Raw genomic sequence first — 24,341 nt, forward strand, 5'->3', positions numbered from 1 at the left:
TGTGTGTGTGTGTGTGTATAGGGGAATGTGAAAGTCCCCTGCTCCAGGCCTCTACAGGACTCTTGTAGAGTACATTATGGAACTAAATGTATTAATTATGTTGAGAAGTATATTGTCTGGGTGGAATGGACTATGAAATGCCTGCATTTACTCGTTAGAGAAAGGGAAATGTGAAAAGACTGTAGAGTGGCCTGTTGCCACAACAGGTCAACGGCAGATACAATCTCAATGGCTCTTCACACGGCTTTAGACCACATGGACAACACAAACACCTATTTCAGGATGCTATTCATCGACTATAGCTCAGCATTTAATACCATCATTCCTACAATCTTGATTGAGAAGTTGCAGAACCTGGGCCTCTGTACCTCCCTCTGCAATTGGATCCTCTACTTCCTAACATGAAGACCACAATCTGCAGATTGGTGATAACATCTTCTCCTCACTGACGATCAACACTGATGCACCTCAGGGGTGTGTGTTTAGCCCATTGCTCTACTCTCTCTATACCCATGACAGTGTGGATAGGCATAGCTCAAGTACCATCTATAAATTTGCCGATGATAGAACCGTCGTTAGTAGAATCTCAGATGACAACGAGAGGGCGTACAGGAGCGAGATATGCCAACTAGTGGAGTGGTGTTGCAGTAACAACCTTGCACTCAATGTCAGTAAGACGAAAGAGCTGATTGTGGACTTCAGGAAGGATAAGATGAAGGAACATGTACCAATCCTCGTAGAGGGATCAGTAGTGGAGAGAGTGAGCAGTTTCAAGTTCTTGGTGTCAAGATCTCTGAGGATCTAACCTGGTCCCAACATATCGATGCAGTTATATTATAACTGTTATAAGAAGGCAAGACAGTGACCATACTTTATCAAGAGTTTGAAGAGATGCTAGTTTTAATAAATGTTATTGTAAATAAACTGCAGCCTAGGTTAAAGTAAGACATATTGTATACTTGTGCGAGATGAGAAGAGTTAAGTAAAATTGCAGTGTTTTACAATATTGTCTAAAGCAATTAAACATCAAAGGATTAAAGCTACTAAAGGGAGTGGCGACAACACTTGCTTGGGACTTCCCGCTACTCCACTATAGCCTCCGGTACAACAGTATATGTTGCTTTAAAGGTATGGCGATAGCCATCCTATACAATTTGAATGTTATTTTAACTGAAAGCTTTGTTTCATATTTAATCAAACTGACAGTGACCAAATTTTGGCTGCTCATTACCAGGTTAGCTTCTGCTTAAAATTTCACTGTAAACTTCGGTTTTAACACATATGGCTCAAGGGAGCCACCAGTGACTGGTAATTTTTGCTTTGAACAACGTTGACATATCTTAGATAATACTATTCTAAATGTATGGTTTTATAGTTCTTTTATTCACATCAACAAGCAAGGAAATGGGGCATGGTTAAAAAATAGGAATGTCCACGAGGATTGTGTTTTTGTTTGTGGACATCCTGGTCACTGAGCTCGAAGATACCCTCAGGGCAAGACAACTTTGATAACAGTTTCTGCCTCCATTGCCACCAGCACCATAGACTATGCAGTTTACTTCAAATAATCCGTTTCCAAACTGCACTTAAAACCTTGTACAATTTTAATTCTACCCATTGTAAAATGCTACCTGATGGAAGCCTGTATGTCATTTTCGTTGGATTTTCTTCCACCTTATATCAGAGCTGAGCCTCCCTCCTATTCCATTCAAGTAGCTGAACATTTTTACCTTAACAAAAGCTTCCAGCCTTGCAACTGGTGCTCCTGTAAACATTTACTGAATCTCGTTATGCCTTAGGAGAAGGACATGACAATGGACAATTATGGAAACTTCTCATTGTTATCATTTACACTGAATCTTGTTACACCTTAGGAGTAGCACATGACAATGGACAATTACAGAAATTACATTGGTTTCTTACCTCCCCGGAACTCCGATAAAACACGGTGAACTATCTATGAATCTTTTCCAGCTTTTCAATTACCTACTGCAATTGCTGTAAAAAACTAGGCAGCTCACACTAATGAAAATGATGAAATTACTAAAGGAACAAATGAGCTGACTCCTTTGCTAAGACAGCAACAGCAGATCTTGATGGCCAGGCTGTATCCCAATGTGATCAGGCTGCCGATCATTTCCAAGTTCTACTGATGAACTTCTGCAATAACAGTGTGAATTGTCAGTGCTGAAAAGACTTCATGGATAAAGCACACGAGGTGTAAGACTATAAACTATAAATAAGTCGAATCAAACTTGAGCAGCTATTCAGTAGCAGCAACTGTATGATTTGCCAAGGACATTAAAATGACAGAGGATTGGAAACTTGAGGTCGTGTTCATGTTCAGGTTTACAAAGAAGTCTTCCAATCATCATTTGGTTTCACCTGTGAGAAAAAATTGTATGCAACAAAACCATCTTGTAACTGCAAGAGAATAATCCTAGATTGAGAAAAACGTGAAGCATAACTACAACACTGGCATGAAAGCCACATCAACAGAATATGTCACATAAAAAACTGGCGGAAGAGAAGAGTACGTAATGTGGGAGGAAGTATACTCAGGGTAACTGTGGGAGTTGGATAGCTTACATTTGTAGATAGCATGTCCTCAGGAAAAAGAGCTGGAAATGTTGAGAAAGTAGAGGGAACAGTCAGTTAGTCTTTATAAAAGGCAAAGACAAAATGGAAATTATAAACAACTGATGAAATGTTACATTTCATAACGAGAACTTGATATTTGAAAAACCTTTTAAAACACATAGACAGGAAGCAATATATAAGAATCATCAAATGTTATCCAATGGCTATCATGAACAGATAGTCAATGGTGAAAACCAGAATACAGTAATGAAATCTTATGTCGAAAGGTAATCTATTCTACCATAAATCAATGCTGTCAACCCCAAATGCACTGCTAAAGATATACATTATACAATTATAATCATCAAATATGCAGATTCAAAGTCCAGTTTCCAGGTACATCATTTCACAAGCAAACTCTTGAGTTATGTTTGAACAAGTCTACTTGAAACTTAGGTGGAGAAAATTGTGCCCAGATAGTGAATTTTCATCAGTCACTGGCCCTCAGTTAAGGCAATCTATGGAGGAAAGCAAGAAACTTTCATTTGAAATCACTTCCCTTGGGAACTATCAATTTAGTCTAGCAGCAAATTTATGGTTTTCATTTGCAATGCATCTCAGCAAATTTACCGTTTTTATTTGTGAAGCAACAGCGGCTTCAAGAACAGCTTGCTTTTTCTAAAATTTATTTCAACATCATTGCCCCCTTGCTTTTAAAAATGTACCCAATTAGTGTAAGAAAACTGCATTTCATATAGTTCCGTTACAAAGCAATTTTTCATTTTTACTGCAAATCCTTCAATGATGAAGCTTAATAAAGACTGAAATATTTCATGGCCATGCCATAGGTTTGCAACATGAAGCACATTTTGAATGCACAAACAATTTCAGCTCATCAACACAACTGTTGCTTGACTGAAATTTTAAATTTCAGACACGGGGTCATACAATTCAGCTATAAAACTGATAAAAGATTTTGAGCAAACTAAAAATCACCATGATGAAGGGTCTTGGCCTGAAACATTGACAGTATATTCGTTTCCATAGATGCTGCCTGACCTGCTGAGTTTCGCCAGCATTTTCTGCTTGTTCCTAAAGATCACCATCACAACTTTTGTTATGTTTTATAACTCCAAAACATAAAACTAATTGAAAGAAAAGGACGAGAGCCCAGGAGACTTAATTTTTACTTTTAGCGATGTGAGCACTTATGACTAGGTGGCATGATGACAAATGCTATTCACGTACTTTTATGTATTACCTGTGATGAATTAGGTAAACAACAAGTACACTCAATTATTCAATATATCTACAATATTAGTCAAATATTATCAAAACATTAAATGCACAACACTCCTCACTGCTGCAGAGGATTTTCTACTCTTGTGGGATGACACCTTTCATGGTTGGGGCATGTTGTAGCGTGGATGAAATTACTGGAGAGACAGAGTCATTGGTAGATACAAAGCAGCTTCTTTATTCGACACAACAAGCAGGCATCATACGGACGGAGACGCTTTTGGTAGAAAGGTCTGCTAGCCCAATGTGGGCTCGATATTTGTATGCTAAACACAAAGGCAATCACTACTTAAAAAGTTATAGACAATGCAGACAATGTTTCCTATTGAAGCTACGTACAAAATATCACACTACCTAACTCCATCCTTTCCTTCCGACCCCAACATGTCTGGGTTGGTACCCACAGCCTTTAGGAATGCAAGTTAAATCCACAATACGTTTATTTGGCATTTTACGCGCTAACATAGAAGACAATTAATATTTGTAATGTACAGATAATACTGTCTTCGAAACTACAGCATCAGGTCAAATTACGGCGCCAGAAGCATCTGGCATTCACACCTTTTTAGGGAGCGCATTGTTGTGGACTCAATCCATGGTACTTTGTCAAATAGTCAAATAGAAGTCTGGTGGCCAGTCTTTTAAGTGTAAACAAATCACTTACCCAAAAAAACCCACTCTAACAGGGCGGGGTGGGGGGGATGTGGTTGGGGTCACTTTGCTTCGCAGGTGAGACTTGTGGCTGTGAAACAATCTCAAATTCTGGGGCCTCCTCCATGGTGGTTGTAGGAGTTGACTCTGAGACGGAAGGAATTGGTTCTGACAGCTCTGGACACCTCTTTTCTATACATGTTGGCATCCTACACAGTAAGCTGCTCTGTGTATCCTAGCCACCCAATAAAGCTTCAAGTCAATGTTTTCACTTTAGCCACACCGAGATGATCAGCAAGCAGTTCCTCCAACACTTCAGATCTCAGCTTGGATGGCACAACGACACTCAATCCCCAAACAAGGCAACATCGATCAAGAGCCACTTCATCCCGGCGCTGGTAAAAATGAGGGAACTGGGATTTCTGCTGCACATTCCATCCATTTTAGGTGACCATGTAGATCTGAGACAGTATGGGGTCTTCACTGGTTTCCTTTTGATTCATCTCTGACGTATTTACAATTTTTTGAGGAAATTACAAGTAGGCTAGACAAGGGAGATGCAGTGGATATTGTACATTTGGATTTTCATAAGGCCTTTAACAAGGTGCCACACATGAGGCCGCTTAACAAGATAAAAGCCCATGGAATTACCGGAAAGTTACATACATGGATAGGGTGTTGGCTGATTGGCAGGAAACAGAGAGTGGGAATAAAGGGATCTTATTCTGGTTGGCTGCCGGTTACCAGTAGTGTTCCACAGGGGTCCGTGTTGGGGCCGCTTCTTTTTACGTTGTACATCAATGATTTAGATTATGGAATAGATGGCTTTGTGGCTAAGTTTGCTGATGATACAAAGATAGGTGGAGGGGCCGGTAGTGCTGAGGAAACAGAGAGTCTGCAGAGAGACTTGGATAGATTGGAAGAATGGGAAAAGAAGTGGCAAATGAAATACAATGTTGGAAAGTGTATGGTTATGCACTTTGGCAGAAGAAATAAACGAGCAGACTATTATTTAAATGAGGAGAGAATTCAATGTTCTGAGACACAACGGGACTTGGGAGTCCTCGTGCAGGATAACCTTAAGGTTAGCCTCCAGGTTGAGTCGGTGGTGAAGAAGGCAAATGCAATGTTGGCATTCATTTCTAGAGGAATAGAGTATAGGAGCAGGGATGTGATGTTGAGGCTCTATAAGGCGCTGGTGAGACCTCACTTGGAGTACTTTGGGCAGTTTTGGTCTCCTTATTTAAGAAAGAATGTGCTGACATTGGAGAGGGTACAGAGAAGATTCACTAGAATGATTCCCGGAATGAGAGGGTTAACATATGAGGAAGGTTTGTCCGCTCTTGAACTGTATTCCTTGGAGTTAAGAAGAATGAGGGGGGACCTCACAGAAACATTTCAAATGTTAAAAGGCATGGACAGAGTGGATGGGGCAAAGTTGTTTCCCATGACAGGGGAGTCTAGTATGAGACGGCATGACTTAAGGATTGAAGGGCACCCATTCAGAACAGAGATGCAAAGAAATTTTTTTAGCCAGAGGGTGGTGAATCTATGGAATTTGTTGCCACGGGTGACAATGGAGGCCAAGTCATTGAGTGTATTTAAGGCAGAGACTGATAGGTATTTGAGTAGCCAGGGCATCAAAGGTTATGGTGAGAAGGCAGGGGAGTGGGACTAAATAGGAGAATGGATCAGTTCATGATAAAATGGCAGAGCAGACTCGATGGGCCAAATGGCGGGCTTCTGCTCCTTTGCCTTATGGTCTTATGGTAATAGGGAGACTTTTGATTTGTGTTAGGGAGAATATGTCAAGAGGAGTGTCCTCTCTTTCAGTTACTTCTGATGCCAGGGGTAAATGGGACAATCCATCAGCGTTTCCATGATTATTTGTCCTCTTGAATTGTATCATGTAATTGCGTCCTGCAAAAACTGAGTCCATCTCTGCATTTGTATTGCTGCTGTTAGTAGAACACTCTTCTGTGGATTGAAAATAGACACCAGTGGTTGATGATCAGTAATAAGGGCAAACTTCATTCTACACATGTACTGAAACGTTTGAAACGGTTTACACCCCAGATGAAACTGTCAATTTGTGTGCAATTTTTTTCTCTGCAGCGGTAAAGGAACACGATACAAACACTATGGGGCACTCAGTTCCATCACTCATAACATGTGACATGACTGCACCTATACCTTAAGGCATCACAGGCAAGCTTCACTGGATGATATGGATTATAACGTGTGAGTACAGTGACTGATGTCACCATTTCCTTTACATTTCTGAAAGCCACCTCACACTGCTTTGTCCATTGCCATTTCTTCCTGATCTGTAGTTCAAGGGGTAGAGCACAGTAGCCAGGTTTGGCAAGAAACTGTTATATTAATTGACAAATCCTAAAAAAGAATTGCAACTGTAACACATCCTTTGGCCCCAAGGCATCCACCACTACTTGAATTTTCTCAGCACATTTGTGTAAAAACTTGTGCGTCAATGGTGTGACTACAGTAAGTAATGATTGTTTTATGCCTGTAGTGGCATGCTGTAAGACCATAATCTTCTAATCTTTTTAATACTTTCTTGAGAGTTCGGAGATGTCCCTGTTATCCCTGGGAACAATGATGCCATCTGGGTAACATTGAGTGCCTGGGCAGCCCTGCAGAACCTGGTCCATAGTTTTCTGCCAAAGTGCAGATGCCACTCCAAAAAATAAACTTAGTATAGCAACAAAGCCCTTTGTGAGTATTTATGGAGAGAAACTCTTGGGATTCTTCTTCCATTTCCATCTATAGGTAGGCCTCAGCTATGTCCACTTTGCTGAAATGCTTTCCTCCAAAATAGTTTGCAATGACATTCTTTATACTGGGTAGAGGGTATTGATCTACTTTCAGTACTGGGTTAGTGGTGGCCTTACAATCACCACAGATCCTGACAGACCCATTCCTCTTGACTACTGGGTCCACTGGTATTGCTCATGGGCTCTAATCAACTTCGGAAAAAATTCCTTCGGCCTCCATGCATTCTAGCTCACTGGCTGCTTTATCATAATAGTATAAGGAACCAGGCTGGCTTTGTAAAACTTGGTGTGGCATTTTCAGTCAACGCTATTTTACTCTTGATACGTTTGAGTTTTCCAATGCCATCTTTGAACACTGATGTGGTATCGTTCAGTACTTTCGTAATTTGCTTTCAGCTGACTCTATTGCAGAGGATGTGGCATACAAATGGTGGATGGATCTCCAGTCAAGCTCTACTTGCCTCAGCCAATCACAATCCCACAATGCTGGTCCGCCAAGCCCAGTGTGGCTTATTGGTTGTTGTATAACACTGTTACAAATGTCATTCCCAAAGGTGTTATCTTTTCTCCAGTATTAGTTCTTGGTGGATATTCGTAGGATTCAGTTCAGTATCTTTGAAGTGCCATTCAAACTCATTTTGTTGAATAACTAAAACAGCCGAGCCAGTGCCTAATTCCATCTTAATTAATTTATCACTCACTGCTGGTGTAAGCCATATTGCATGTCTATTGTTAGCTTCCACAATGTAAATTTCAAAGCCACTCAGTCCTGTGTCACTCATCATTATCAGATTATTCATCAACAGCATGCAGATTAGTACTCTTTTAGAAACTGCAGTTTGACTTTATATCATTTTCTCTTCCCTGTGCCGTCCATTTATTTTTGTCTGCCTGACATGCTCTTTGTATGTGTCCTACTTTGTTGCATTTCCTGCAAGTTTTAAGTTTAAAGCTGAAACTGGTTTGTCTGGTGGATGTGAGCCCCTGCCACAACAGTAATCTAATTTGACTAGCCAGGAAGGCTTCCAACTACATACTGCAATTTTGTTCACGTTCACTTTCATTCCCGACTGCAATTCAAATGTGAAACTGTCTGTTGTTTTCATTGATACAGTAGTTTAAACAGCTCTGTTAAATATAAATTGTGCTTCAGTTAGGAGCAGTTTTTGAATGGTTTCTTATAAGATCCCACTAACTAAACAAGCTCCCAGTGCATCATTGTGCAACCTGTCTCTAAACTGACAATGCTCAGACAATCTCTTCAATTTAGCTGCATATGCTGAAGTAACTCCTGTTCCTTTTGATTCCACTTAGGAAGCCAAAAGCATTCTGCAATCAACAATGGTTTTGTTTCTAAATGTTCCTGCATTACTTTCACAATATCAGCAAAGCTCATTTTGGCTGGATCAGTTGTAACAGTTAAACCTCTAAGCAAACTGTATGATCTCCCACCTATTGCACTCAGCAGAACTGGTACTCGTTTCTCAAGTTATTCCATTTGCTTCAAAATACCGCTCAATTTGCTCAAGGTACAACATTCAGTTATCTCTTGTGCAATCGAACACATCTACCTTTCTGATGTAGCCAGCCATGTCGGCCTTTTTTTAAATTTATGATTATTATCACCTGGTATTCACTGTTTATGAATCCGTGAATTTGTTCATTTTCTGCCTTTTCATAATTTAATCCTGTCTGCCCCTTCCCAAAAAAGCATCACTGTTCTTTTTTTTTAAACTTGACCAGTTTCAAGCATTCAGTTTAGCTAGTGTTGTAATTTATTCTGCAGTTCATTTAAGTACATAATTTTTTTCTGAGTTAAATGGTCGTTTGTGTTTTTATGCTTATTTCAGTGGAACTTTGGCTAATTGGGGCAGCCGCTTAATTGGGCCAAAATGTACTGGTTCTGATGTGTCCCAATTAACTGGAATTCACTGTATGACTGCATTAAGTCAAAACTAATATTTGGCAACAGACACTCACACCAGAAAAAAATCATAATCTTGCAAACTTTTATGCAAAAAGTTTTGGGCACAAGGCAGGGGTTGAGAGTGATGGGCATCTGCTGAAGCAGGGAGACTTTCTTGGTAATGGGTGAGCAAAACTGATAATATAATTTATTTAACTTAGATTAACCTAAAGTCCTTTTGGAAAAAATACAAGGCACTAGCAATCAATGTAAATTGAGTCTACTTAAGTAGAACCCTTATTATTGTGTTTGGATAAAGGGAGAACAGTTATAACCCATCAGTTCCAAAAGGCTGGGTATTAGAGATATATTCACAAAGGCACAGTGCTTCAAAGTGGACCTCTGTGAACCTGATTTGTGCCTCACTAGGTAGCGGTGACAGGAATGTGGGGAGGAATGGAAAGGAGATGCTAAGTAGCTTTAACCAAACAATAACATTAAATAGGTAAATATATAACGTTGAAAGATGTACATGATCAGAGGCCATAAAACATTAAGGCAGATAAAGGAGACCATAAAACACAGAAAAGGAGAAATTCCTCTGTCACAATATAAAAAGAACTGAAAAATTCATTCCAGAAGAGTGTTAGGGCACAAGGAATTGCAGTGTAATTACATAATTGTTTAATATATTAACTCAACTTTTATTAATCATTTATGTAAAATGATTAAATCAAAACATAAAGGTTATAAACATTAAATTGATTTTTTAAAAACTACATTAGGGCAGTTCAGGTTGGACCTGACTCCTGTCTATGCTCGTGGTGGGATATCTTAGGATGTGCTTGTACTTATCTTTTGTAGCCACATGTTTCCCAATGTTCTGCTGATCTTGCTGCAATCATTCTGTGAGCAGCCTCAGACAACACAAAGCAAAGCTCTCCCCACTGACCACCTCTCTGGTCTTCTGACAATTCATGCAGCCATCTTTCAATAACATAAATCAAAACAACAAAATAAATTCTAAAGTCATGTTCAAATTCTGTAAATTACTTAAGAAGATTCAGACCAATTATAATTAAAATATCCACTTAACCATTTCAATGAAGGTTGGAGGCTCCTTTCAAATGAAGTAGGCATGCTAGTTGCACTTGTTATGGCCAACACTAAACTAAGCAGCCAATTTCAATGCATCTTTCTTTTCAGCTTGATACATTATTGTACATGTGCGGAATCCAACAGCAGAGTGAGAGGTCAGATGTACCATTTGCAGTACTTCAGTACAGATATAGAAATCCCCACCATGCTGATATGTGCACAGCAGCAGATCAGCAAGATATGGCTTCTCTACGGAAAAACTAGCAAGTCGTTTACATCATGTGTCCCATTAAAATTTGATTTACAGGATTAATAAATAGAAACTAATTAATTTAATAAATAAGTTTTATAACAAATTAATCTGAAACCAAGCTAAATGTATCTAGATGTCACATCATAAATGCATTTAGTTATATGTAATCCAGATTTCGAATAACTATGACTATAGAATCAATAATAAGTAAAAGTTGAAATATTTAAAAGGGCAGAACCATGCTATATGTAATAACCATAAAGGAAGAATTTATGATTGGTAAATGTTGCAAACTGCAAGATCCATAATAAACAAGACTGGTTGAAATACTGCAGATGACACTAAAGTGAATAATCAGGAATTGCTGCAGGACTTGATCAGCTAGGTAAATGGGGTGAGGAAAGGCAAATGGAATTTAATTCACATAAGTGTGAAGGATTAAACTTTGGAAGGGCAAATCAAGGTAAGGATTTGATATTGAACAGAAGGGCCCTGATTACTGTTGTAGAACAGAGATGGTCCTGGGAGTAGAGGTGTATATATCTCTTAAAGTGGAGTCACAGGTAGGCAGGGCAGTAAAGGCGGCTTTTGGCATGCAGGCTTTCAGGACTCAGGACCATAAAACCATAAGACAAAAGAGCAGAATTAGGCCATTCAGCCCATTGAATCTGTTCCACAATTCCACCATGGCTGATCTCGGATACAACTCAACCCCATACACCTGTCTTCTCGCCATATGCTTTGATGCCCTGACCGTTCAGGAAATAATCAACTTCTGCATTAAATATACCCTCCGACTTGGCCTCCACCACAGTCTGTGGCACAGCATTTCACAGATTCACTACTCTCTGACTAAAAAATTCCTCCTTGACTCTGTTCTAAAAGGTTGCCCCTCAATTTTGAGGCTGTGCCCTCTAGTTCTGGATACCCCCACCAGAGGAAACATCCTCTCCACATCCACCCTATCTAGTCATTTCAACATTCGGTAGTTTCAATGTGATCCCCATGTATTCTTCTAAATTCCAATGAGTACAGGCCCAAAGCTGCCAAATGTTCTTCATATATTAAACCCTTCATTCCCAGAATCATCCTCGTGAACCTCCTCTGGACCCTCTCCAATAACAACACATCCTTTCTAAGATATGGGGCCCAAAGCTGTTGACAATATTCTAAGTGCGGCCTGACTAGTGTCTTACAAAGGCTCAGCATTATCTCCTTGCTTTTCTATTATATTTCCCTTGAAATAAATGGCAACATTGCATTTGTCTTCTTTGCATTCAGCCTGTAAATTAACCTTCTGAGAGTCTTGCACAAAGACTCCTAAGTCTCTCTGTACCTCTGATGTTTGAATTTTCTCCCCATTTAGATAAGAGTCTGCACTATTGTTCCTTTTACCAAAATGCATTATCATACATTCCCCAATACAGTATTCCAACTGCCGCTTTTTTGTCCATTCTTCCAATTTGTCTAAAGCCCACCGCAAACACATTGCTTCCTCAGTACTACCTACCCCTCCACCTATCCTTGTATCACTCACAAACTTTGCCACAAAGCGATCAATTCCATTATCCAAGTCACTGACAAACAATGTGAAAAGTAGCAGTCCCAATACTCAACTGAGGAACACCACTAGTCACTGGCAACCAACCGGAAAAGGCCCCTTTTATTCCCACTCGCTGCCTCCTGCTTGTCAGCCATTCCTCTATCCTTGCCAGTATCTTTTCTGTAACACCATAGGATTTTATCTTGTTCAGCAACCTCATGTGTGGCACCTTATGAAACGTGTTCTGAAAATGACATCCATTGCCTCTCCTTTGTCCACCCTGCTTGTTACTTCCTCGAAGAATTCTAACAGATTTGTCAGGCAAGATTTTCCTTTACAAAAGCCATACTGATTTTGATTTCTTTTATCATTAGTCTCCGAGTATCCCGAAACCTCATACTAATAATAGACTCCAACACTTTCCCAACCACTGAGGTTAGGCTAACTGGCCTACAATTTCCTTTCTTTTGGGTTCCTCCTTTCTTAAAGAGTTAAGTGACACTTGCAATCTTCCAGTCCTCCACAACCATGCCAGAATCAAGTGATTCTTGAAAGATCATGTCCAATGCATCGGTTACCTCCTCAGCAATCTCTCTCAGGCCTCTGGGATAGAATCCATCTGGTCCAGGTGACTTATCCACCTTAAGACCTTTCAGTTTACCTGGCACATTTTCCTTTGTAATCACAATGGCACTCAATCCTGTTCCCTGACACTCACGGACCTCTGGCACACCACTAGTGTCTTCCACAGTGAAGACTGATGCCAAGTATCCATTAAGTTCATCTGCCATTTCTTTGTCCCCCATTACTACCATACCAGCATCATTTTCCAGTGCTTCAGTATCAACTCTCACCTCCCTTTTACTCTTTACATAATTTAAAAAAACTTTTAGTATCCTGCTTTATATTATTGGCTAGCGTACCCTCATATTTAATCTTTTCCTTTCTTATAGCTTTTTTAGTTGTCTTTTGTTGGATTTTAAAAGCTTCCCAATCATCCAACTTCCCACTCACTTTTGCTACCTTATATGCCATTTCCTTGGCTTTTGTGTAGTCCTTAACTTCCCTTGTCAGCCGCAGTTGCTTACCCCTACCATGTTTGAAAAACTTCTTCTGTGGGACATATCTATTCTGCACCTTGCGAACTATTTCCAGAAGCTTCAACCATCCCTGTTCTGCCATCATCCCCACTGGTGTCCTCCTCTAACCTACCTGGGCAAGCTCCTCTCTTAAGCTTCTGTAATTCCCTTTATTCCACTGCGATACTGATACATGTGACTTATGCTTCTCCCTTTCAAATTGCAGGATGAATTCAGTCATATTATGATCACTGTCTCATAAGAGTTCCTTTACATTAAGCTCCCTAATAAGATCTGGGTTATATACAACACTCAATCTAAGACAGCTTTTCCCCTCGTAGGCTCAAGCACAAGCTGCTCTAAAAAGCCATCTTGCAGGCATTCAACAAATTCCCTCTTTTGTGATCTGACATCAACCTGATTTTCCAAATCCCCTTACATACTGAAGTCCACCATTATAATTGTGTCATTACCCTTATTATATGCATTTTCCAGCTCCCTTTGATAGATAAGATAGATAGATACACATACTTCATTTATCCCGAGGGAAACTGGGTTTCGTTACAGTTGCACCAACCAAGAATAGAGTATAGTATAGCAATACAGTATATAAAAAAAACATAAATAATTAAATAATATGTAAATTATGCCAGATGGAAATAAGTCCAGGACCAGCCTATTGGCTCAGGGTGTTTGACCCTCCAAGGGAGGAGTTGTAAAGTTTGATGGCCACAGGCAGGAATGACTTCCTATGATGCTAGGTGTTGCATCTCGGTGGAATGAGTCTCTGGCTGAATGTACTCCTGTGCCCAACCAGTACATTATGTAGTGGATGGGAGACATTGTCCAAGATGGCATGCAACTTGGACAGCATCCTCTTTTCAGACACCACCGTGAGAGAGTCCAGTTCCATCCCCACAACATCACTGGCTTTATGAATGAGTTTATTGATTCTGTTGGTGTTTGCTACCCTCAGCCTGCTGCCCCAGCACACAACAGCAAACATGATAGCACTGGCCACCACAGACTCGTAGAACATCCTCAGCATTGTCCGACAGATGTAATGTCAACCCCACATCTTGGCTACTATTTGGAGGCCTCTATATGACCCCCATAATGTTTTTTTTACCCTTGCAGTTTCTTAACTCCACCCACAAAGGTTCAACATTCTCTGACAATATGTCACCTCTTTCTAAAGATGTAATTCCATCCCTTACCAATACGGCCACACCACCACCTATGCTTTCCTGTCTGTCCTTTCGAAACAAAGTATATCCTTTCATATTGAGCTCCCAACAATTGCCTTCTTTCAGCCACAACTCAGTGATGCCCACATCATTCTGACCAATCTTGAATTGCACCACAAGCTCGTCCACCTTATTCTGAATACTGTGTGCATTAAAATGCAGCACCTTCAACCCTGCATCCTTCACCCATTTGAACTTTGCCTCTGTGGTACAATTTAACCCTTCGCTCTGTCTGCAATTGTAGCCAATCACTGGCTTGTCCTTCCTTGCATTCGTCTTACATCCATCATCTACTTGTAAACCTGCTGGTTCATCCTCAGGACACTGAATATAGAAGTTGGGAAGTTATGTTGTATTTGTGCAAGACATTGGTGAGGCCACATTTGGAGTATTGTATTCCTTCCTCTTAGAGGAAGTATGTCATTAAACTGGAAAGAATGCAGAAGAGATTCTTAAGGATGTTGTCAAGATTCGAGGGTCTGAGTTATAAGAAGAGGTTAGACAGACTGGGCCTTTGTTCTTGAAGCATAGGAAACTGAGGGTGACCACGTAGAGGAATATAAAATCATGAGCAGCAGAGATAAGGTAAGTGGTCTTTTATTCCAGGGTTGGAGATTTGAAAACTAGAGGACACATTTGAAGTTAGAGGTGAAAGGTTCAATAAGAACCCGATAATGCATAACCAGAATGAATTTTAAAAACCTACGGTCATGCTTGGCCAATCCATTTAATTTTCAAAGCAATATTTCAGGCAGATAAGAGAGATGTTGTCAACATTCTTGGATTAACAAAAAAGAACGTGATAACATCTCGCATAGTAAACTTGTATTAAGATCAGAATGTATAAAATCAGAGAATGCATTGCAAAATAGAAAATACTTAGCAGGAGGATACAAGGGTAAATTTTTGATGTGATAAAAGGCGATGATCTCTGATGAATCACTATTTATCTTGTTTTAAAGGAGGATTGACATAAAATTTAGGAAAATTGCAGATCACTGAAGAGATACTTGCAAAATGTTTCTGAGGCTATCAATCAACAAAATAACATCAACATCGGTAAACTTAAGAAAGGAGATAAATGGATTGATCTTGGAAAATTAAAACACACTTGGAAAATTATCAATAAGGTAATGAAAACCAGTATAGATGTTTGGGGGAAATTCTGAACGAACAACTTAGTTACAATCTTTGATGATGTAACTAAAAGCAATATAGTGATGGATGTGCATATGATGTCATGGTATCCAATTGTTTGTCAGATTAGAAGGAAATCTGCTGAAGAGCTAGTGTTGGAACATGACTATTTTTATATACTTCACTGATCTAAATACTTTATCCTCAGCATCATTTCAAATTACATGTGATGGAAGATTTGAACAGTGATCTTATTTGTACCAAACTTCAAAGGGACAGAGGCAGAATATTGTAATGCAACTGAGTAAGAAGATATACAATTTGGTCAGCAGAATGAAGAGGGAATCAACAAAGATGCAGACAAAAAGATAGCAATGGCACCTGTACCTACTTAAATGAAACAATGCATTGAAGAGCATCAAAATTCATGACAAGAAAGCACAGGAGAATAAGCACTTAGCCCCCTACATTCATACCATTCATCAACTATTTTCCAGCACTCAGCCTGTAGTTTTCTATACAGTTGTGTTTAAAGTGTTCAATAAATATTTCTTAAATGTGATAGTACCTGTTTTCACCACCCATTAGGTAGTGGGTTCCAGACTTCAACCACCCTCTTTTCCTCAAATGTCTTCTAAATCACCAAGCCTTATCTTAAACATATTCCCTCTGGTAATAAACCCAATAATAAGAAGTGTTTTTCAATACCCACCTTATCCAATCCCTGATAATTTTGTATCTCTAAATCAGCTCCACCCTCAGCATTCTCAGATTCATGGAAAACAAACCCACATCCAGTTCCTTCCTGTGTGACTGAATTATTCCAATCCACACATCATCCTGGTGAATCTCCTCCTCAGTCTGCCCAGTGCAATCACATCCATTATAAACTGTGGCAACCAGAATTGCAAACAGTGCGGCCTAACTAATATAAAAGATTCATGTTGCCATGTGTACTGCAAACCAATCAGTAAATTGCATTGATTTATCTAGCTATCAGCATCGGAAAACGTGGGAGAGGATTGAAGTCATTTAACTAAGTTTATCGTCTATTGACACGTTTCTCTAAGGTAGCTGAGGAAGCCTCTTTTTTCCTGGCTTCTGCAATGCATGTCTCTTTTTCAGAAAATGAAAGGCTGAGAGGCTGGATCGGCAATGATGTTCTCACAGGTATTGGCACCGGAGAGATCCTTAAATTAACACCTAACTGCAAATGATGTCAGAAAAGAAAAGATCTTTGCCACAAACACAACAGAACATTCAAAGAAGCTTCCTTCAGGGCTCGTGGCCATCATTGTTGTCTCACCATAAAGCAGTGGCCAGTGGCACTGTTTACACTGGTTTACCCTATTTTTCCATCTAAGGATCAAATTAGGAGATGTTCTCTCTTCACTTCTTCAGAAAATAAAGTAAACAATGACAACACACAGTGAGATAACATTCAAGCATATTACTGCTCACTTAAGTAACTGCTAAAATGTGTGCAATAGAAGTACCAGCTATGCAATAGATGGAAGATCTGGTCAGCAGGCTGGGTATTCTGCAGTAAGGAACTCACTTCAGCTACCTCAGAAGCTTTTTTTTCAACGAGTAGACATAAACCAGATGTGATTCTCTCCATTTGTCTAGATAAGTGCAGCTCCATCAAAAGAAACATCATTCAGGATAAGGCAGATGAATGACATCCACTGCCTTACATTTTCAGTCCCTCAATCATCAGTATATAGTGGCTTCAGTGTGGATGAGTTAAAATATGTAGTTATTCACCAAGGCTACCTCAACAGCAGCTCTGCCAGCTACTAGTTCAGCCACAAAGGAGGACAAAGCATCACATGTGTGTGGCAAGACAACTGCTTAAGACTTGCTCATAGATCGCAGAATAATCTGACCTGGAAAGATTTTGCTATTCCCTTATAGGCAGTCAAATTCACAACTCAACCACACAGTGAGATTCCTCATCAAAATAGTGTAGTTTAAGGCAGTTTATCACCAACCTTTCAAAAGCATTTGGGAATGAACAATAGAAGACAGCCTTCACAGTGATGCTGATATCTCAGGATTGAACAAATGACCAAAAACAACTACCAATTAAAAATAACTTCCAACATTTTGACATGCATCCGACCACCAAGACAATTTATTGTTAGGCCTTCTAGCAAGCTTCTATTTCAAAAGTCTGATTAAGTCTTCATATTCCTAACTGCTTTAACTTTTCCTATTTGATGTCAGAAAGGTATCTGCTACAATCCAGCAGTATTGGTCCCCTGGGCTTTTTTTCAACTGCAGTGAAAAAGCAAGCTTGCTTGTACACTGCTGGACACTCTGTACACTTATACACTCTGCAGGGGAACAACATAAAACTTGATCATACACAATTCAATATCTTTTCTGTATTTTAAAGAAAACTTGCATGGATATACCATGCTATTTTGAGTACTACAACATTTTTGTGCATCTTATACCTGCACTCAGGATCTGTGAGAGGGAGGTGAGTCAGCTGTTCCGGAGACAGAAGACCAGGAAAGCGCCAGGCCCAGTCGGCGTGTCGCCCTCCTGCCTGAAGACCTGTGCTGATCAGCTGGCCCCCATCTACACACAGATCTTCAATAGATCACTGGAGCTGTGTGAAGTCCCTCATTGTTTTAAGTGCTCCATTATCATTCCAGTCCCTAAGAAACCCACTATCAAGGGACTAAATGACTACAGGCCTGTTGCCTTGACATCTGTGGTCATGAAGTCCTTTGAGAGACTAGTGTTGGCTCACCCGAAGGACATCACAGGCCCCCTGCTGGACCCCCTGCAGTTTGCTTATCGGGCAAATAGGTCAGTGGATGATGCAGTCAACATGGGATTGCATTACATACTACAACACCTCGACAACCCAGGAACTTCTGCAAGGGTCCTGTTTGTTGACTTCAGCTCAGCGTTCAACACCATCGTCCCAGAAATCCTCCACTCCAAACTCACCCAGCTCACTGTCTCCCCTGCCATCTGTCAGTGGATCACAAGCTTCCTGACTGACAGGGTGCAGCAAGTGAGGCTGGGGAGCATCATTTCTAGCACCCGGACAATCAGTACCGGTGCCCCCCCAGGGATATGTGCTCTCTCCACTGCTCTTCTCCCTTTACACTAATGACTGCACCTCACAGGATCCATCTGTTAAACTCCTGAAGTTTGCAGACGACACAACTATCATTGGCCTTATCCGAGACGGTGATGAGTCTGCATACAGACGGGTGGTGGAACGGCTGGCCCTCTGGTGTGGTCAGAACAATATGGAGCTAAATACGCTCAAGACTGTGGAGATGACAGTGGACTTCAGGAGGAGCTCCCCAATACTCCCCCCACTCACTGTACTCAACAGTATTGTGTCTGCTGTGGAGACCTTCAAGTTTCTGGGTGTCACAATTGCCCAGGACCTGAAGTGGACACCCAACGCGGACACTCTCATCAAAAAGGCTCAGCAGAGGTTGTATTTCCTACGTCAACTCAGGAAGTACAACCTACCTCAGGAGCTGCTGATTCAATTCTATTCAGGAATAATCCAGTCTGTTCTCGGTTTGTCCATCACTGTCTGGTTTGGATCAGCTACCAACAAGACAAGAATAGACTCCAAAGAACTGTCAGGGCTGCGGAAAGGATTATTGGTGTGAAGCTGCCCTCGATCCAGGACTTATATGCATCTAGAGTCAGGAAGCAAGCAAGCAGCATCATTGTAGACCCATCACACCCTGGACATCACCTGTTCCAACTCCTTCCTTCCGGTAGGCACTTTAGATCACTATATGCCAGGACAAATAGGTACAAGAACAGTTTCTTTCCGTATGCCATCAGTCTTATGAACACTTGAATTTTAGTCTATTATAAACCAAGTCCACTTGTACATACACAGGTATACCTCATTGTATATAGTTCACGATTATTTGCACTATTGTTTTGTTTGTTTTTTGATTCTGTACAGCGAGAGCTCAGGGAAACCAGCATCAAACTCCCTGTATGTGTCCACATACTTGGTGATAATAAAGGATTCTGATTCTGATAATACAATTGTAATAAAATTCCAAATGCTTAATAGAATTGTTTAATGGCAGCTTTAGAGTCGTAAAGGTCAACAAATTAGCTCCTGGACCTCCATACATACCGTACAACAGGGCATGGAAGCTCTAAGACATGCCTGGTTTCTGGATGTCACTTGCATAGAGTTCTTGAAGGCATGCATCACTGTTCTGTTTATAATTTACTCACAGAGGAGGATTTCACAATATTGTGAATCTCCTGTACGTTACACAAACCAAATGCAGATTCAGTCATCAGTTTACAGAGCACCTGTGTTCAGTCCAACAGGATCAACTGAGTTTCTTGTTATCTGCCAGTTTAATTGTCTATTTCATTACTCCTCCAAACCATTTCAAAATTCAAAGTAAAGTTAGTATTAAAGTACACATATGCAATCATATGCAATCCTGAGATTTATTTTCTTGCCGGCATACTTAAAAACTCCATAATTGAATAATAACCATAACAGAAACAATGCAAGTCCACACCAACTGAATGCTCAACTAATGTGCAAAAGACAACAAACTGTGCAAATTCAAAAAGAAATGAATAATAATAATAATATAATAATAATAACAAGTAAATAAGCAACAAATATCAAGAACATGAGATGAAGAGTCCTGGAAATGTCCATAGATTGCAGGAATATTTCAGTGAGGAGGCAAGTGAAGTTGAGTGAAATTATCCCCCTTGGCTCAAGAGCCTGATGGTAATAACTGTACCATTTTTCTGTTGCTAGCAGCGCAAGGGACTACACAAGCTTCAAAAACAGCCTCTCATGAGGGTATGGTGCTGCCTTACAGATTCTTTATCAAATTCTGCAACTTCAGGAAACTCAATTTGTCTACTTATATAAAAACTTGTTTGTTCTGCTGCTGGTCTTCCATTACACTGTTGGCTCAGTTTTCATCATTCCTCGAGCATAGCCTCACCTGTCTGAAAATTTTGTATTGCTTTACATTTATATTCTTTACAACTTTTTTGGCCCTCTTTAATTCTCTTCACTAAGCTGTCAACAAAATGAATTAATCTATTGCTTTAGTGATTTCACCCATTCTAAATTATCCATTCGCACTCTGAAATTTAAAATTAATATATTCTCTTGTTACCAATTCAAGGATCTTTGACCTGAAATATTAATTCTGTTTCTCTTTCCAGAGGTCTGCCTGCCCCATTGAGTATTTTTTAGCAATTTCGATTTTTTTAAATGAATAATCCCAAGTGGTGGTTGTGGTGAAAACTCAATAAAAGACAGCAAACAGAGCCCAATAGTTAATGAATCTGTCTTGGATCTAACAGATAGAAACAACAGGTATCCTTTGCAGATCAGTATTTAAGTCACTACTATCCATGTTTATACATGTTATAATTTTAGCATTTGTATGTAGTATGAAATTATCAAGTGCAATTTGAAAATGTAAACAACTCCAGGTGGATGTAATCCAATTAGCAGATAGGGTCCACAGACTTCAGATCACTTTTTTAATGTAGGCAAGTAAAGTTCATAAGAGGATGAAAACGCCTTATGGCTGTTTATGATAAAAAGACAGAGTTGAGGGACACTGCACAAACACAGGTAATACACAATGTACTAGATTTTGTAAAATAAATAAATACGAAAGCTAGAAGGTAATCTGTATCAATGAAATGCTGCAGATGATTATTCCAGTTAGACTGAGTGCCTTCCTTCAGAAATTGAGGATGCTAAAGAACTTCATTGTAATAACAAAGGTGAGAAATATCTCAAACTTAATTTCTCTCAATCAAAAGAAATTGAGTTCACAGCAACTTTATGAAGAGCATCTCAGAATTATTGGAGAACTCAGTAAAAACAATAGTCAGTGACTGGATGTTGTATCTCTGAGAATTGTTATCTATTGTTGTGTCTGTTCTATCTATTTAAGAGTGAGGTAACGGACTTTTTAAAAAAAGTGCTATTGAGATGTAAAAAAGTACTACTTAAAACAATTAATTTTGAAAGAATATAAGGTTAATATTTGAAAAAGAAAATAAATCAATAAGACATAGTAAAACAAAGGGATTGGGAATTAATTGATAACTCCAGAACAACATAATGGCTGAACAGCTTCCTTCTATGTAATCAAATTCTATACTTCGATCCTGCCTTTTACAGTGCACTGAACACATAACTGCATTGAACCCATACAAAATGTACATTGCAGTTTTAGCATCTAAGTGAAATATTCTGGGATTGTAGTAGATGGGCTTTTACAGATCACAAGCATTGTATAAGGTATTTTATATGTTTGCTTCAAACCAAAGGAACTATCATGATGCCCAGACAGCACTACAGAAGCTCACAAAAAATTAAAAGATTTAACAAAAGCACAGTTCTGAGCAAATATTCAGGCCATTGCGGGGGTATGTCAGCAGCCATTCACATATAGCAGATGTGCATGTTATACTTGGTATTTAATCGTAATCTTTTTTTAATGCATATCAAATTTCCATCATTTTTGCTCTGGTTTCACAGCTTCAGAAAACGACAAGAAAAGATCCATGTGCAACTTCCTCCTCTGGGTCTAACAACAGCAATATCATTATCAAACTCCTGCCATTGACATCTTGGTTGGAGTGGGCAGCAATCAATAACTAATTATATGAGCAATAAAGTTAGGGCACTGGTTGACAACGTGTAGGTAATTGCCAAACACCAATAATCTCAAGGCTAAATAAGGTGATGAAAACTCAGTGCTCCTCTAGAAAGTGGTGAAACTGCAACATATTCACTGAGCTTGATAAAATACTGTATATAAAAGAGCAGTTAAATGATTAATGCCCCATCCATCGAAACTCACCACCTGGGATGACGCTATTTACTTTATATGGGATGAATGAACTTTATTTTAGCAGCACTCACTGGGAATGCAAACTGAGAAAGACAAAACAACAAGGCTATGGAAACTGATAATTTGCAAGTCTCCCTCCAAGTTAAATCAAAGTTGAACATGGGTATATAATGCTACTCCTTTATTACTATAGGGTTAAAACCTTGGCTTTTATCCCCAAAGGTAAACTTCTCAGGGCAACTTGGAAAAATGCAACAAATCCAAGTTGGCAAAGACACCCACTTCCCAAGATCCCACATATAAAATCTGTTTAAAAATTAGAGAAAAAAAATCATGGTCACATCCAGACATAGACACGAACTAATCATGCAGCAAAAATGTTTCTCACCAGGAGTTTATTGCTAACCTACAACTGTTCTGATGAAATACTGCAGAGTCTTGCCATAGTCAGAAAATTATTAGTGCAATGTTTTATTTCTAATTTCAGAAGTGATAATGTTATGCAAAATGCATTTATGAATAAAATTTAGCGCAGTTTGAATGCCATTTCTTTATCTTTTAGACTTTCACACTTAATTTTGAGGAAAAGTCAGATTTAATTAAAGTAATAATTCATCAACAACCGTGCCAATCTTGGGGAAGTGTGCAGAGAAATATATTGACTTTTTCTTCTCCCCAACTTGGCTTCACAATAATCAAGCTTAATAATTTGTATCACAATTACACTTACCTAAAAAATTTCCTGATACTGTACCCATTGATTTCTCGAAGGACATCCTGAGAGATTTTACTATCATCAGGTGCTGCAGCTGAGGGTTCAGGTGGTGTCGTCACTGTTAAATTATTTTCCAAAATGTTTTCTGAGGTACCTTTCCATCCATAGTAACCTATTAGAATACCACAAATAAATATAGCAATCCCTGCAACAAGGAGTTTTGCCTTCTGAGGAAAGCTGCTCTGCCGAGTTTTCGGTGCTGTTCTTGCTTCTGCCACATAATCACACTCTTCCTCGAGGCGTTCGAATCTTCCCCGTGGTGATGCTGAAGGTTCCACAAATTCAATGTCAAGCTCATTGTTTCCAGTGGTGTTTACCAGATGGTGCTGCCTAGAATCATCTTGCTCAAAACCTTCAAATTCACTTTCTTCTAGTTCCTTTTCCATGTCCCATTCTAATTCCAGAGAAGTGACTGGAAGCTCCTCAGTATCCAGATCCTGAGTGTGCAATGGAAACCTCTGATCCACTTTCCGGTAAGCCATTTCTCTACCTGTAGTTAAAAATTAAAATTCAAATTATTAAGACATTTCTAAATGCCATGTATCAGCCAAAATTTTACTTTCAGATTTCAAACTAAAACATCCTTATTGAGCCTTTTCCACAGATAGGAGAGTAAATGAGAAACCAATCTGGTCCACATCAAGATCTAAGATGATTTGTTTCCATTCCAGTTTTCACAGGTTTAAGGAGTGAACTTTTTTTTAATGAGAAACAGAAGATGTCTGTGTATAAATTATTTTCAGATTGTATGGTCATTGCATACTAGGAATGATACCAACTTGACAAAGAGACAACTGACTTGCTTTCTTGACCACTAATCCCTTGAGCACAATTTCTCCCAGTCCCCTCCCTCATTCCAGCTTCTGTCAGTCCTCTGATAACCACCTCCTCCGCGTCCATCACTCTTTTACTCAATATCCTCAGTATCCAATCTCACTTCCTCTCAGCATCTTTCATTATCACTTACCGCCTTCCTGTCCCACTCAATTTTCCTGCTTTATCCCCACCACTGTCCCATTCCCCCACCACTCACTCACCAGATGATAGTTGTTTGCTCTCTCTAAGAACTTCCTCTAAGATTTTGGTGTCATATTTAGGCCATATCAGGTAAG

The 24,341-nt window shown here is 39.5% G+C and overlaps 1 protein-coding gene across 5 annotated transcripts in view; it reads right to left on the minus strand.

The window, feature by feature from the left end:
* Window positions 1-24,341, minus strand: part of LOC134345314 (inactive N-acetylated-alpha-linked acidic dipeptidase-like protein 2) — a 1,001,093-nt gene that overhangs the window by 565,060 nt on the left and 411,692 nt on the right. For all 5 annotated transcript variants that reach the window (XM_063045781.1, XM_063045779.1, XM_063045780.1 and 2 more), the window contains one exon: window positions 23,185-23,719. In XM_063045781.1, coding sequence (XP_062901851.1) covers window positions 23,185-23,711 — 527 coding nt within the window. In that variant the 5' untranslated portion in view covers window positions 23,712-23,719. The remainder of the gene's footprint in view (window positions 1-23,184; window positions 23,720-24,341) is intronic.

The sequence above is a fragment of the Mobula hypostoma genome, chromosome 4 (genome assembly GCF_963921235.1).
Source record: "Mobula hypostoma chromosome 4, sMobHyp1.1, whole genome shotgun sequence".
Lineage (NCBI taxonomy): Eukaryota > Metazoa > Chordata > Chondrichthyes > Myliobatiformes > Myliobatidae > Mobula > Mobula hypostoma.